Source organism: Gasterosteus aculeatus, chromosome 20 (assembly GCF_964276395.1).
Source record: "Gasterosteus aculeatus chromosome 20, fGasAcu3.hap1.1, whole genome shotgun sequence".
NCBI lineage: Eukaryota > Metazoa > Chordata > Actinopteri > Perciformes > Gasterosteidae > Gasterosteus > Gasterosteus aculeatus.
In genome coordinates this window covers 11,556,898-11,574,070 of record NC_135707.1, presented here as the reverse complement: position 1 = coordinate 11,574,070, position 17,173 = coordinate 11,556,898, and the positions used below count along the sequence as shown (strand labels likewise).

Below are 17,173 nucleotides of genomic sequence, written 5' to 3'. Positions count from 1 at the left end.
CAGAGGAGGAGAACAGAACCGGTATTCACTGGGGCATTCAGTAATAGCCGACTGAAAAAAGAGAAGCCATGTTAAAATATGTCATCACAGTATTTGTGAAGTATCTGTCCTGATCTGGTGAAACAATGGCTGAATAGTTGTTTTATAAGATCAGGTCTAACGGCAAAAACACTCCATTTACGGCTCACTCGTTGTGAAGCATTCATCCTCATAGAGACGGCTCTTTAATACATTTAATTGGGGCACTGCAAAAGTAACGATTCCCACTGAAAATGCCATGAACATAAAAGAACAGACAGTGAGAACCTCATTATTTCTGATGCTCCGTTGGGCTTATGAACACTTTTGCTGGCAGGGGTCCTTGCTGGCTTGTTTATGGGGGCCAAAGCTCAAGAGAAGGTGTCACTGCCAGTAGCATAGATTAGTACAGACTGCAATCCTCTTGTATACTGATTTGTAGCTTGTGAGATTGGACTTGAAAATACGGCATAGACAGATCCCAAATCTGTACCGCTGCTTTCTTTTCTAAAATGCCTGCGGGTCTCTAGTACGACTTTCTACCGGATTATGTTTTCTACCTCAATGAACTATAAATACAATGAATCACTTTCTTCTGCAGAATAACAGTAGAAGAGAGTCAATTAAGTTTATTTAGAAAGCATATTTAGAAACAGCCCGCAAGGGCTTTACAGACAAAGTAGCTAGAATCACAGATAAAAGAAACTGGAAGCATTGTCATATCAGTATCCTAAATATGAAGCGTCAGCCAGGCGTGAGGACAGAAAACAGTGGAAGACCACTTAGCCGTCTCCGTCCAAAGGCAAAACTATATATAAATATCAGCCTTTCTACTAATCAACTCGTTGAATGTAGTTTGTTTTAGTTAAACAAACAAATGTGCCTGTCGAGCTCACAGCAACCACCAGCGTCCAGGGAATCACTGCTGCCCTAAAACCCTGAGACGTTTTTATAAGGATTCCATTAATTTGATATGATTCAGAGGTTTTTCAGCTTTGCTAATATTCTGGCTCTATAGCGTGTAGATATGAATTATATCTACTCTGACCTATCTTTCACAGAAATCATCACACTCCCTCAAATGTCTGACTTCCTTTCTTAACAAATTGAGGCATTGGCAGTTTACTAGTGGTTGGAAAAACAGTTCTCCATCGAACTTTGGTCAAAGTTCCAAAGTGTGTGTGTGTGTGTGTTCTATATGTTTATTGCATCCCTGATCTTATCTTAAGATCATGCAATGTTGGTAGAACAGTGCAAGTCAACCTATAGCCATTTATAGAATGGACTCTCTTTCCTTTTACATCGTGAAGGTCAGATCTTGCAGAGCAGGATGGAATTTAATTAAGTTGGGGGGGGGGGGGGGGGTTGACAGTTCTTGATAAAATGCACTGTAGTCAACTTAATTGCTTTTTGACAGCTCCGCAGCGTTTGCAGGAAAAATAAATTGGATTAATAGACAAATCTCCCTCGTGCTCACCTGACTATGCCATCTGCAGACCACAGCACATCAGGCACCAACAGTAGATGCCAGTCAATGTCTGTCTTTTGGAGTCAGGTGAATACGCCGTACACGGGCCCCACAGAGAGAAATCTCTACCAGGCGCCACAAGAGAACTCGTTAGGGCCCTCGAGCACAAAAGATTCACGAGGGAATCCATGCTAATTAAATTGCAAATGCAAGTAATTATCACTAGATTCACCTCGAGGCTAAAATGAGTGGCGATCCAGAGAGCTTTACTATGTTCCATTTTTCATTCAAACAAGATGTCGGTACACGGGTCTACAAATCTTAATCATGGAAATGTAACCTTTCTGGAATGGTAAACTACGGAGTATCAGAGGTGCCTCGTGTTACGCAAACCCACCATCAAATCCGGGACCCATTTGTCCCTCCATCACATGTAAAGAGTAGAAGAATCTTGACCTGAGAGCGACGGGGTTTGTACCTGGTATTCATTAGGCCAGAAGGTGCTGACCGCCAGCTCGACCTGGTGCCACTGCTTGGCATGAGACCCCGATATGTTCCAAACCGGACTGCCGAGGGGACCTCCGTTGACCCGAACATATGCCCGCAGGGCCCCGGGGCTGTGGCCGTCCCGACTGTACAGGAAGTAGCTGAACTGGACGCAGTGCGTGTCGTTTTCACTCAGTGTCTGCAGCAGCAGCTGCGCACGTTGACCCACGGCATGCTGGGAGGAGTTCACCAACATGTAGGATCCTGGAAGGAACAGAAGAGACGCATTAATAATTTGAGTATTTCAGACTCAACAGGTCATTGCAGCAGTTTATCAGCTCTGTTAACAGTTTCATACCTGTTGCCTTGTCAGATATGCTAAAGCCGGAGTCTCAGAGAACTTGAGAGTGCCAAATGTACGTTTTAAAAGTCAGAACTGATTGGCTATTTTACATCAGGCGTCATTTTTGTGTCCGAAACAGACGTCATCATCCAGATGTGGCGAGTAAGGAAACATTTATAGAAAAAGTTACCAAGCAGCAGAAATGCCTGCAGTGGTGAATCATCAATAAATTGGAAATTGAAAGACACAAGCATTGCGTCTGCAACATCCATCTTTCCACAGGCAGTAATGGCTTTTCGGTCAGTCGTTTTCTTTTAAAATCAAGGCCACTAAAGAAGACATATGGTACAATAAGTGTGCATTATACATCATGTAGCATGATTTTTATTTTTGAAAAGGGACGGGAAGTGAATCCAGAAGAAGGGAGAAAGAAGATACAGACTGGGCAAGAGAAAGTTTTCCCTTCTGCAAGGTGACGCAACAAGATTCACAAACACCCCCCCCCCCCCCCCCCCCCCCACCCCTCTTACCTCCCCCAAAGGCTCCTCTAATCTGGATAACATAACCCCATTGCCCTTTGCCTAGCATCTGTCCCGCCTGCAGTCTGTGCCCGCTAACGTGATTAGCACGACAATGTTGGGAGACCTTCCTGTGTACTCACATAATCAAGCCTGTTGTCTTTGTATGCCAAGGTCTTTCCGTTCCGTCAGAAAGGACCCGAGAGACCAGCCTCGGCGCCAGGTGTCCTGAAGTCATTTATTCTCTGCTCAGATGGAATAGCGTGTGACTGCCGGATCGCCAGACGATTAGATAATTCCCCACTCAGTGTGCACATCTCAACGGGGAAGCATCCCGCACTACACGTAAAGGAAGGTATTTTTGGGACAGAATATTTCCTGCATATTTAAAAAACTAATCAATGTGACTTAAATGTGCTTGCTGCTGCATCTGTACAATTCTGCTTGATTGAATCTACACATTTGATGTGATTGGCCACAGCTTTTTCAATTATTTTGTAAAACGTCTTTTCCAAAAATACCTCCCTCACCTCAGAGCCAATGTTGTTTTTTCCTATATTCACATACATTTCAAAAGACTATTTTTCTTTATTATACAATATAAAACATCCTGCTCTTTGTTTTCTTGTAATTCTCTTCCTTGAACATCAGGTCTCTCAGGTAGTATATAGCTGTTTGCTACAGCTCAGGGCAAAAACCCAAATCAAATTTATTGGTTTCAATTCCAATACAGTGGAGAAAAAGGAAATTTTGGAAGACATTATTTTTTCCTGTGTTATGTTATATATAGGGCTGCAACTATTTTTCTTGTGTTATTGTAGAGTTAATGAAATAAAAGAAGTCCAAAGTTACTTCTTAATGTTGTTTGTTTTGTTCAACCAACATTCCAAAATACATCTGTATTGGATTTCTTGCCATTTTCTCACATATTTGCATGAAGTTTGACCAAACAACAGAGCAACTCATTAAAGCTTCAGCTCAATAAAAATCTTCCACCTCTCACTTTTTCCAAATGTAAACAAAAGAAGGGAAGACTACCACAGTTCTGCGGTAAGTTTTAGAATTGATTTGAAGATGTGACTGATGACTTCTAACAATCTACATGGTCGGACTCCCGGGTACATTATAGATATTTCAATCCCACCAGAGTCGCAGTGCGGCCAAAGATAGAAGTCTTCTGGTTCCAGCAAATTGCCTGATTACCAAGAGGGGTCTTTTGAATCAGGCGGCGAGGTTCAAAAATCAGGCTAAACCTTAAAGAATCACTATTGTATTGTACTGATTGATCTCCTGGATTCTTTTGGATACCGTTTCTTTCTAGCAGGGCTTTTATTGTTGTTTCATGGGTCACATTTACATTTTTATTAAGAGTTATATGCTGTAAAATATATCTAAACTAAATCAGATCAAATTTTAGTGTCCATAGCCACTGAGCAGAAACACACGCCCAAAGACAGCCCCTTTTATAAATGATCCTCCGAAGCGCCGTGAAATCTGATAAAGTTCCATCCATCCATTCATGTCCCCCCCAAGGGCAAAAGAACATCCATAATAAGATTAGGACCGATGCAGCACATCATAATTCATAAGGAGCAACGGCTGGGCTGCAACCTGGTCAAAGGCTGTAGGTGACACGCTCTGTAACAAGCCACAGCAGCTCAGAAGGGGGAGAAGCACAGGGTGCAGTTAGATCTGTGCATACTGTGTGATGGTTTAAGGGAGGTCATATACACAGGAACCGCAAATGAGACGCAGAGTTGCTAACAAGGCGAGATGCAGGGGAAAAAAAGGACACAGCAACGTGGAAGGTTAACAGATCCTTTTTTCTTTTTTTTTTACAATTTTCTTTCCTCCTGTAGAAAATGTGCGGGAGCCTCTCTTTGTTTGACCCATTCAGATGAACTTGTTCCTCTGATATTCAAGGCCAGAGTCCAAGAAAGCTCACCTGCACACGGAAGCAGAGGGAGCAGAGCAGAGGTCTGAACATAATGGGATCAACGGCTGGATTCGGGTTCAAGAGGCGTCCTTGATGCTGCCTGCTGTATCATTAGTGGCCCGCTTTCAGCACGTTGGCCTTGATGCTCGTCTCCATTCTGCCTTGTAAGGTCTGGAAGGACATTTGGGATTTCAGGCTCAATCTCTGGAGGTTTTGATGTCCCAAAAATGTGTTTACTTGCCGTTGTCCGCAGTAACCTTCGGTACAAATAAATAAGAAAATAAATAAATACAGAAGCGCTCTGGTTATCACCCTGAAAGGCACATCAGGGTTGTAATTTCCCTGATGTTCGGTCTCCCGCTGGAAAAATGGCAAAAGCAAAATTGACTCACGGCATTAAGACCTTGTTGCTAACATCAGACGGTACCCATCAAAAATAAGTTAAGATAAATATTTTTTGGTAAATTTCTTTGCTGGTCTGACCTAAAGATTATGTAAAGGAAGCTACGTCTAAAAAAAAAAAATCAAATAAAAGCGAGAGACAGAGGACTTAAAAGAAACCCGTTGAGAGGAGGGACAAGTTTCTTTCCTAATGGAAGATCTCATACAGGGACAGCACATTAACAAGGCATCACACAGGCTTAATCGACTTATCACAACAACACACAATGACAGTGTTCCTACTGGGAGTCATAGGCTGCACCACAGGCGAAAGGAAATCAGCAACAGTTTTTTCCAAACATCAACAGTTGTTTTGCTGATATATTTTCTTAGCTAACTAGTTTTTCAAGTTTGCTCCATGCAACAGGGCCGATGAGTTGTTAGAAAAAGTACAAGAGTACAAACTCAATTATTCTTTTACAGCGATGCCTGGCATGTTGGCTAAACATGTCAGGAAATCCAAAATTTGGCACATCTGCTGTACCTCGTTACAATTTGTTAAACTATGACAGGACAACGCTATTAGGGGGGGGGGGGGTGTTAAGCAACTGGTCAATTATACGACGTCACAAATACCCGCTCAAATAAAATATATACATTTTCTGACTAATAATTTAACATGACCTAACAGATCACATGTCTGCTCACACACACACACACCATGAAGGTGTTGGCTGCTTAGGAGCCTTTTATATTGTAGCTCGATCAATTGAGCACCCAACCAGCTTTGCATATGGGCTTTAAAGAATGAATGGTTTTCTATTCCAGAAGCTGACACGCCACCTGAAGAGAATAACCTAATCTCAATATCACCCCCACATTCACACTCTCATTCACAGCTCCACCGACGTCATACTCGTTCTCTCTCATTCAAATCATTTTTCATTGTAATCGCTGCCATCCATCAAGCAGCTTCTCTCACCTGTAACTTTAAAATATTCAAAGTGTAGAGTAGGTATTGACATTTTCTGTTCTTTGAAACCATCCACCCCTCTGGCTTTGGTATTTCTTATTGACCAAAGATCGATTTTAAATGACGTCTCCTCTATCATACAATTCTAAATGTTAATAACGAAACAACATTCGCTGCATCAACTCATCGTTTTTCATCTCTGCACTCTGTCCTGACTGGAATATAAAGCATTTTGACGCCCTGTGCACATGTCACAGCTCTAATTCAAAATTCAGAAACAGTCCAACAAGTGACAGAAATGAAAAAAATATTGAATTAGGCTTTACTTCCCCACAGGGCGCTCTTAACCTTTTACCACTACACTTCCTTTGTCTACAGTCGGAACAACCAACGTCACAATTTTTGCTTTTAACTTTGTCTTATCATTTTAAGCCAGAGCTGTTCCTGTTTTCTCTGTATTCTGTATTGCCTCAAGTGCAGGGCCAGCAGGCCATTACCGACGCCTGCGGGCGACAGCCTGCAGAGAAATAGACAGTGAGATGGAATAGGAGGGCCAGCTGAGGGCTGATGTTTGAGCAGAAAATAAATGAAATACAAGTGATGCTATTGTCAAAGTAGGCCGCGCCTTCCAGCGTTTGAGAGAAATGACGCCGTGTCAGCAGGCGCCGTTGTCTCTTTTCCAAGGAGAGACGGGGGGGAAAAGAGGAAAGGTGCAATCTCAACAGTCTGCTCGCGGTGACCTTTTAGAATTGTCCTCCGGGCCGTTCAGGATCAACTGGCAAATTGTCCTCCGGAGGGAGGCGGATGAGTGGACACATGACAAAGGACCGGGCGGAAAGAAGGAAAGTAATATGTACACTCTACCTGTCTGTTTGCCATTAACAATACACATTTCATTAATATATATATATATATAAATATATATATATATACATATACACAGTATGTATATATTGTTGGGCTTTGTCAAAGAAGAGAAAAATCAACCTCATTCACTAAACACTGTACACAGTAATTAGCATTGAGTGACATTTAGCGGAAGTTAGCGGTGGGGATGGCACGACCAACTCTTCTTTTAGTTCCATTGTGTCGAGGATGAAATTCAATTTGGACACTTAAATAAAGTGGCGCTTAGTTAGAGCACTATATCATGAACACACACACACACAGCTGAGCTTCTAATTCACCTCACACACAAACTGCTGCACACGTACAGAGGTTATACATCAGGTAGCATCGGATACTGTCACGAGTAACCACAGCATTAAATGCCCAGGGGGTCAAGTGCCGTGAACCACAATATCCTTGTTTTGATATGATTTAGAATGTCAATGTCATTACATAGCTAGGGCAACAAAAGTATTTCTGATATTTCAGGAGCGAGGGGTTTCAAACCCTTAGTAGTTCATAATTAGTGTGGGAACTTTCAAAGAGCACTTGAAGGAAACTGACCTTCCACACCAAGTGGGTTCACTGATTAGTTTTTCCTTAATGCTTGAAAGTGTTCTAATCAGTGAAACCAGACCTGCTTGCTCTCAGCACTGCCTGGTACATGGCTGACCAACCGTGCTGTAGGCTGAACCACATGCAGGTCCTTGTACGGATAAAGAACTTTGGAAACTACTTATTTCTACGTGTCAGCACAAATCAACACCAAAATCAAGCTTAACTATAGATACAAAGATCTTTCCCGTAAAGATGTAGGCCACTCTGTTGCACTAGCTGTCCATCAGAACCACAGACAGACAGATGGACGGAGGTAGTGTCTGCTGCAGGCGGCAGAGCACCAAAAGAAAATCCCCTTTCCCCAAAATATTTGTCCAGATTTGTACTATTTGACTGAAATCAGTAATGAGACTAGTTCAGCTTTTCAATACATGCAAATGAGCTGCAATTCTAGCTTTGCTGATCGTTCCGAGAGTTGATTTGCAGGGCGTTCAGCAGCAGGGGCAATTCCACTAAAAGCAAACCAGTCATAAGTGCCTAAAATATTTGGTCAAATGGAGCACCTAAAAAACAAACTGCCACCTTGTGTTTGGATGCCTCTGCCGTTATTTTTGCACCAATGTCTCTGCAGAAGGTCATCAATTATTTTTATATATTTGTGTCCTCTTATATACTGTATATACCATCCTTGCCATACCTCTGAAACTCCCTTTTAATACCATTTTAATCCGTTCAACCTGAATTGGGGCGTCTGCGCCAGATTTGAAGACACTCCCTAAAGGCATTCCGGGATGACATTGACATTTCATTTTTGACCTCCAAAATGTAATCCTTTCATTCTTGAGACCTTCCAGGTGTTTCTGGGATATTGCGTCCCAAAGAATGGATCAGATGGACATTAGAGCCCACCTCCAACCCAGAAACTCCACCGCAGCTGTGGCTGGCACAAATAATTAATTTGATTAGTTCAAAACGGTTAACAAAGAGCTTCTATTCTAATCTTTTGTATGACACAGTGCACACACACAACAACCATGATGGGTCACCCCTAGCGGCTCTTAAGGTTGGTCAGGGACGTAATCAACCATGTGGTCGGGCTATAAGCTCTACAGCAAACAGACAAACTGGACCAAGAGGCCCTGATTAATTTAGTCTCCATTGAGTCTGTAAAAAAAAGAAAGTTGCTCACCAATGAGCCATGCATCGCCATTAGCAGTCTGGTCAAAGTGCAAGCAACGAACATGTTATAGAGCCCTCCGGGCCGGTACTAAACGTGTATAGCGATTAAGACTGGTCTTATAAATTAAACGTATGATAATCAAAAGGGAAGTGTTCATAATGAAGAATAGGAACGACTATGGAGATTTAACGTTCATGTTTATTGCTCCATTGAAAGCTTGAAGGACGGGCAATCACCTGCCAATGCCTTTTGTTTTACATCTGTGCTAAGTTGTTCAAAGAATGTCATTAATCTTGGTCGTGTTCGCTGAGATGACCCACACTGTGGAGCTGCCTCCTTCTAGAACATACTGGAGGCCAGGCTGAGAAAAAAAAACACACACTTTAAACATGTGGCGAAAAGGCCGGGACCTTGTTGTCGTGCTGCTGAGCTGTGGCTCCCGGGTGATGCAGAAATCCATAAACCTCGCCCTTGAGCACTCAGCAGCACTTTATCAGCCAGTCATCACCCTCGGAGAATACATCACACAGCCCTGAAAGGCAAGCTTCCTCCCTATAGCACAATTAGTCCGGAGTTTTCCAAAACAGCAAATACAATATCAATAAGTGCTGCGCATCACTATGGTTCACAGGTATTTTTAAATCCCTATCCATCACGATCAACAAATAGGGTATTTTCTGCATTAGGTGAGTGAAATGCCATTTAAATAGTTGGAATTACCTGCCCCAAAAACTTGATTGTGCACAGCCCAGACGGCAGACATGACTTGGCATGTCTTAATGCGGTGTCTGAATTGTTGTGTTTTATCTACAATATGTTAAAATGACAGCTATTCAAGTAAAAGAGGAAAGACACAACTATAACAGGTGGTTCCAACGAGCTCAGACATGATCCATCCACGATGATGGATTCCGTAACTACTAACTACTTTTATATGTATATTATATCAAATTATATGCATGTTACATTAACTGCTGAGCATATGTTCAAACACAGGTGTAACTCTCCGAGGTTACTGCTCCAGACCAAACACATAAGGCTCCCCAACGCTTGCCTATATTTAACGCCTACAGGTTATTCACACACTCCTCTGTAAAGCCTGCTCATCCAGGAGCATCCAGCAGTTCCCCTGTGTGGAGACGAGTCTCCTACCCTCACAGTGCACATACATTCAAATTAGTTTATATTTCCTCAACTGTTGAATGAGGTTTAATGTCCATCTGCCTTTTCTCCTCTGCTGGGATGCTTAAAACATGATATTGGCCTTTGCCTCAACCTACTCTCTGTCCTGCCGCTCAGCATCCCAGGAGGGAGAACATAAACTGGAACAAATGAATAGGGCTCCATTTATCCATTTGCTGTATTCCCCCTCGTAACAAAAAAAGCTAAATTTAACATCGTCGCTATGGAAGAAAGAGTCCGAGGTCATTTCTAACCCCCGAGGCCCTAAAACAGGCAAGAGAAAATGAACGAGCAAATAAATAAATGAATATGACATTTCTTGACCACGACGCTGCAAATCACGCCAGCTAACGAGACCTGAGACAGAGGTTCTCCTCCGTGGACATTAGAGGACAGGCAGAGCGGCTTTGTGCCTGACATTCGGTAAAAGGAGAAGACGATCCAGCGACAGGCTTTTCTGATTAGATTTTCATTAGCCTCTTGTTATCAATGACCGATCCCATTAACCAGTCAGCATGGCGACATGCTCCTGTGGTAAACTGAGGGGCCCCCCAGGGACGGTGGGCCGGGCCGCATATTAACGCGCACCACGGTTTGGTCATCTGTCTTGACAGAAAGGTAATGAGATAGTCACGAGAGGAAATGAATGGCACTTGGAAAATGCTGAGGGGCCTGAAAGTCTTTTCCAAAATATATTATATTATTGTCATACTACATGTACTTGAAAGATATTTCTACTACTGAAGCTCCTCTCTCACAGTCAACATTGCAGTGATTTAATTGTATGGCTTTAGGCACACTATATCTCGGTGTATTACACTCAGCAGTGATAAATCTGCATAATAAGTCATTCAAGCAAAACAACTCTTTTTCCTCGCCGCACACACTTATACACCTTATCTTGAAATTCGTGTCACAGTGGTGTCAACCAGATGCAGCTTAAATGGCCCTCAGCATGCTTTTTAGTAATTACTCGCCTTGTTTAAAAGAGCATTCATCAGTGCCATCAGCAGAGCTGTCCGCCCACGATGTCCCTCCTAAAACACTTAAGTCCCAATAAAGTCGGGCAGTTTTTTTCCCTGGTGGACGTAAACACAAAACAGTGCTTCAACGATGATAAAGCGTCTCTCCGGCTCTGCCGATTTATGTTGTAGGAGCGGGTTACCACGTCTGCAAACACAGCGTGGCATTTATTTAGTTGTACTCCCCGAATGAGAGCTGAGAAACGGCATCGTTGCCTTGCAGCTCCATGCAGTTGGATGGAAATAAGAGATTGCGTCCACTGCGTCACAGGAGGACTTAAGCGGCTGATAGATAGGTGGACAGGTGCCAAGCCCGGCCCAAGACGAGGCCACAGTCTAGTGTAGGACAGATAAATCTGGGGCCGACACTGATAGGCCGCAGAGTCATCATAATGACAGGCAGGCTGGCGCCAAAGGCAGGAGGCTGCAGTTGCGCCCATCCCAGAGGTGTAATATGCTTGTGATTAACTGTCAATCCAGCCCCCCCCCCCCCCCCCCCCCCCCCCCAAACCCTCGTTTGGTGGGCAGACGACGTAGATCTCAGTAAGAACCACTCGTCATTGTGTCAGCTACTGGAGCCCTGACCTTGGCCTCCATCAAGAAGGCTGCGGAAATTTCCAGTGATACAAACATTTGAAATGTGTTTTTATTTTCTTGTTTTCTTCTGAGGAACATGTATAGAGGTGAAGGTGAAGTGCAGAGGAATATTAAAGCTGTTTTCTATGGTATAGTGTCTATAGGTTGGTGTGAATGGTGAACAAACTAAAATAAAAAACACGTCAAACAGCTCGGCTGCAGTCAAATTTTGTGTCTTCTTGCAAGTACAGTGGATGCTGGCTCACTGTCACACTGGGAGCTCACTGGTACCGAACACAACACCTTAGCTTTTATTTTTTTACAAAGTCAAAATATCTGCACTGAATAAAAAGCAACGTATTGTCAATCGCATAAAACCCCTCCAGTCAACTGGTAACCGAACTGCTGTTAGCAGGTACGTCCCTCTAAAAACAATGTCAAGCCTCGCTGTCAAAATATTTCATTGTGTCCCAGTTTGGGTTTGTTTCCTGTTTTATTTTGTAGTTTTCTGCCTCTTGTGTTCCTGGGTTAACTTCACTTCCTGCCTTGTCCTGTCACCCCATGTGATTGTCTGCCGTGTCCAATCACCTGCACCTCCCCAGTGTATTTAAGCCCTGTGTGTGTTTTGGAACTGTGATGCAAGGATTTGCAATACTGTACAATTCTATTCTATTTCATTACAATTGAAAAAGTATACAGTTCATGAGCTAAAATGTGTGTGTCTGTGTTTGTCAAGTTCATGGTAGAGGCAGATTAAATGTCCAAACCTGAGCTCATAAAACCCAAACTGAGAAAATTGCTTTATTTTAATTTTGCCATTCTGGACCTTTTTAACAGTGCCATTGTCCCAATGTGCCATGTGCGCACTGCCTTTTTAACACCCTCAATTAAGTGGAATGCAGCCACTTAACAGTAATTACGTAGACCTATGATTTTCCTCCTGTGACATGTCAAATGTCTGATTGAAAAAAAATGAAGTTTATCGACCCTGAGATGGAAATTTAAACAATGCTTTTGATCCAATCCAACCCACGGCAACATTACCCCCAACGCTGAAGAAAATATGCCTCTGCATGTGCAGATATAGTAAGGAATTCCACATACAGTAGTTTTCTTGAGAATTGCACTGCTCAGGTACAGCGGTTCCCACGGTACTATTACTAAGGAGACTACATTTGTTCTCATAGATAAACACAGTTTAAAACCTTTGTAATTACTTTTAGCTATGACAATTCTCCCCTGCACAAAAAACATTAGAAAAACTGAGCCATTTGAGACACACTTTTTTCAATGTGAAAGTAGTTTTGGTTTTTCAGAACGTGTGCTTTTCTTCCACTGTTTCTGTTAAAGGTGCCATTGATTATTACTTTTGCAGGCTGTGAGCAGAGTTTTTCCTGGCCATCCTCGTGGTGCCTGTCTGTGGTGTGACATTATTGTCCCTACAAAGAGACTATGTGAGAGGTAAAAAAACAGAGATAAAAGGTTGCAAAGCAGCACAGGCCAGTACTCACTGAGCCTTTGTTTTCATCACACTGGGTACGTAGCTATGCACACTAAACCGATGAAGCGCGATTGAAACAGAAAAAACTAACTTTTCTCCCTCTCGCTTTCTGCCCCCGTCTTTTTTTTTTTATTTATCTAACAAAGATTGAATTCAGTTTTTCAGTATTATTCTCAATGTATTTGTATTTGGGTAATTGCTGTCCAGTGACTGCGATACACTGTGCGTCCTCCAGCGTCCCCTTTCAACATGAACATATTGCATTCCTCTCCTCTGGAATTTCACGCGTCAACTTGTAACAAATGTCAAGGTTGTCAGTGTTGCCATCACTACGGTGGCTCCATGGTATTTCTTTCAAAGATCGCTTTAAAATAATCAATAAATCACATCACACAAACTGACACTTTCTTCTATCAAACTCTGCCAGTTTCTAAATCTCCACAGACATCTCCGACTCGATTTCTCCTCGTTGTCTGCCAGGGCTTTATCTCTTGCTTAAAAAGGATCAGAAACCGTCAACTGCCAAAGTCTGAAGAGCAGCAATAAGGCCATTAGGCAACCGTGGAGACTGCCGCGCTCGCTTCAAGAGGGTTTGCAAGAGAGCAGCTCTGAAAAGCCCCGCCAAACCACAGCCTAAAGGGAGCTCCTGCAAGCTCGGGGGCCGACTTCTGCCTCCCCCACTCTACTCGGGGCCCCCGCTCATCAGCCGGTGAGGCTGCAATCAACAACAGAGCCAGATGGACAGAGAGCAAAGGCCCCGTTGGCTGACTCTCCACAATGTGCAGCCCAGAACATCAGTGTTCAGAAATAACTTCAAACGGAAAGAAGGGAAACCTTAGTTTGTATTGGTTTGTGAAGGTGCACGGGCACATTATTCCGGTGCTTGTTTCTATCCAGGGGAGGTTTTGCTGAGTACGCATGTGCTTTTTAAAGGAACACAAGCACATATATGCGTTTTCACTACCCTGGTTCACAGTACAATCACAGTCCACCAAGGACCAAAGCATTATTTTCCATTTTCACATTTTCAAAGGCAGGTTATTGACATCCTCAGCACGCAGACGTTTCATGGACATTGATTAAACTATCAATGTACTGCATGAAATAGTAGAGTAGATAGTTTTATCGACTATACCGTTTCATGCAGTACATTGATTCTGAGTGTATTCAAGAGAGAAGAGATGCTAAAGACACAGTATTTCACCTTCATATTACAGGCAATATGTGTATAATTACGTCATAGACAATTTACTTTTATGGTTTTATGTTAAAAGATGAAATGTCACACAAGACAGTTAATTCAAAATGTATAATCCATTCAGGGCACTCTCATCTACCAAAGGGCTGTTTATATGTATACGGGCTGCTGCAGGCAGAAGGAATCTGTGTGGTCCGTTCTGACTCATCACTCATTTATTTGTTTGATTATTGTACCTGACAGAGACAAGACAACTTTTCTAAAAAGCCTGATGCGGTTCTTTTCCCTACTTCCTCTCCTTATTCCGCGGTTAAAGGGACGCCTATTTTGTCAGAACAAAAGCCAAGCGCGCCCGTAAGAGAGCGTAAGACTGCAGATTTCTGAGCGGCGCCGCGACCTGCCAAGAGTCCCGGGCAGTGAGGTTTCCATGAGATGAAGCACAGCCGAGCTGCAGGGAAGAATAGCAAAACAGGGCCAGCCTGAAAGCCAGCAGTGTTAAGAGACCTGCTTTTGAACTGGGGAGTGAGCCAAAACCTTCACGCTTAAGACGTCAGAGGGAGGATTTGCTCCTGTAAACAAGCAGGCACGGACCTCGTGTGCATCCACATGCTGCGTCTCCTGCAGGTCATTGTTTAAACATTCACAGTAATTACACTGTTTCCTGCTCACACTTTCATAGGAGCTCATTTAAGCCTCCCCTTGCCTGCGAAGTGCTCTTCTGCTCTTGGTAGCGGAAAGAAGTTCGACCCGCAAAAAGCCCAAGGAAACAGGATTAGCGAAGGACCGCTTCCTAATTAATTGTGGAGGTGTTTGGCAGATGAATCTTGGTTATCTGGTCCTCTAATCGCAGAGGAAGTGGCACGACTGACGAATGACCCGGCCGCTGGAATCTCTGCCTGCGCTTTCTGCAATCAAGCTCCGAGAGACGTGGAGGCAACACCTGCTTTATTTTTCTCTTCTCCTAATTCAATTAAAAAAAAGATAGGCCACTGCATTGCTGAACTTGTTGTGCATCGTTAGATCAGCCTTTAGTTGGCTGGCTGCAGCACGTATGGTCTGCTCTGGTCTAAACAAATCTTTCGTGAAACTCTGTAGACGAGGATTAAGTGGAGAGACAGTAATGCTAATAACAGAATAAGCACAGTGAGCGATTATCTGACTGCAGAACACCTGGAGTTTGACTGAATAAAGAATCTTACTGGACTACCAGCAGACATTTGAGTAGAAAAATGAAGCTCTCACACCCGCAGGCATACCGGCTGATCACAGGTTTGACTGTTCCTGCCCCGACACAGACAGCTTTCCTCTCTCGAGAGTCGCAGAGGAGATTTGAATGTAGCACTCGAAGTCTGTGGCAGCATCTGTGTGCCGGCATTTCTAATGCGCCAACTAGAACTGCCATGTCATCTTATTCTCAACATCATGCTACGGCTGGGTGGGAAAAGTTAGGCAGAGACAGAAGAAAGGAAGTGACGATGACTTGAGAGATAATCTTCGGAGGAGCAGAGCTACAAGTTTAGTTTGAGGACAGCCTGAGACTCTGCGAAATGGAAAATGCGTGTGTCGTCTTTGTGCAACAATAAGCGCATGCGATTTGACTCCTCTGCTCCCGCAGAGGCCTCAAATGAATTAGGTTAAGCGGTGTGCAAATCCCACAGCTGTTTGTGTGAGCGTTTTTGCAGCGGTGTAGCGAGGGCGAGGCGGGGTTGGGGGGGGGGCATCCAGCTGAGCATCACAGACTGTCCCCGACACCTCAGAGAACACGTCGGGAGACAATGGGAGCGGCGTCGCCTCCCTCCAGGAATCATGAGGAAGCCTTTGAAACGTTTCGAGTTCTCGGTTTTCTCTGCGATGAAAAACACAACGGGCAGAGTGTATAAAAGAATATGAGTTTCCACTGAAGTTATGATTATGGCTTTTTCTATCGCTCCCTTTAGAGAGCCTGGCCCTTAGCAAGGGGACGAGGAAGCAGCTCCCACAGCAACGGGAGACGGAACTTCATAATTGTTCTGTCACGATAAAACTGATGCAGAGGTTCTGGATTTCACTTTATGGTGTTGCTTGAAAACTCACGTAAACCGCCTGAGGAAGCGGCCTCATGTTTCCTTACATTAATCAATTACCGTAAATGCAAAACAAAAATCTGCATGCTGTGAATGCTGTGTGCACGTGTTTATTCATGCATGCGTTACGTTACCAATACTAATATGTGCGTAAATGCGGTCAGACCACTATCACCGATAGAGGCACCTCTACCGCGTCTCTGATGTTTTCCTTATTCTACAAATACTGGAGGTGTTTTTTTTTGTAATTTTGCGCCTGCGAGCTGCATTCACCCTGGATAATTGCAGTCCATATTTCTGAAGGTAGGAGGTACTGTAGAGATGAAATGGAGGAAGTAAAGACAGTAATGACTGCAACTGTGGTAGAGGAATGGAAAAAGTAATCCTACAAAACCCATGAAAGACCACAAGTCAATTCTTAAAATCAATATTTCTCATTTCGGAGGCTGCTGCCACAACCATTGGAATATGACGGGATGATCATATATTCTCTGTCATTTAAGATTATTATATAATTATGAAGAATGATAATATTCTAAAGCAAAAGATTAATTTTAATTTCTAGAAAGTCCTTACTACCCTGCACTTAATTCCTCTGTTTCAGTGCATTGAGGTGTACCTTCTTCATCAGAGCCCTTCATACAGTAATTACTCATCTAAAAGGCAATGAGCCTTTCATATGAGTAAATGGGGAATAATAAAGTTTGGCGATGCTTGAGAAGCTAATTGTTGGCAGTCTGGTAAAAAGCAAAGAGATGGAGAGCATACTAAACCGATCGGCCCATGGTAGGCGGACACAAAACACACACACATTTTGTCACTTAGATCCTTATGAGACACCTTTGTTACAACCGTGCAGGAAAAATATCTCCCTCCTCAGAG

The 17,173-nt window shown here is 43.3% G+C and overlaps 1 protein-coding gene across 7 annotated transcripts in view; it reads right to left on the bottom strand.

The window, feature by feature from the left end:
- The window catches only part of ptprub (protein tyrosine phosphatase receptor type Ub), a 116,734-nt gene that overhangs the window by 55,419 nt on the left and 44,142 nt on the right, over positions 1-17,173 (bottom strand). For all 7 annotated transcript variants that reach the window (XM_040164638.2, XM_040164640.2, XM_078095253.1 and 4 more), the window contains exon 3: positions 1,965-2,236. In XM_040164638.2, the coding sequence (XP_040020572.2) occupies positions 1,965-2,236 (272 nt within the window). The remainder of the gene's footprint in view (positions 1-1,964; positions 2,237-17,173) is intronic.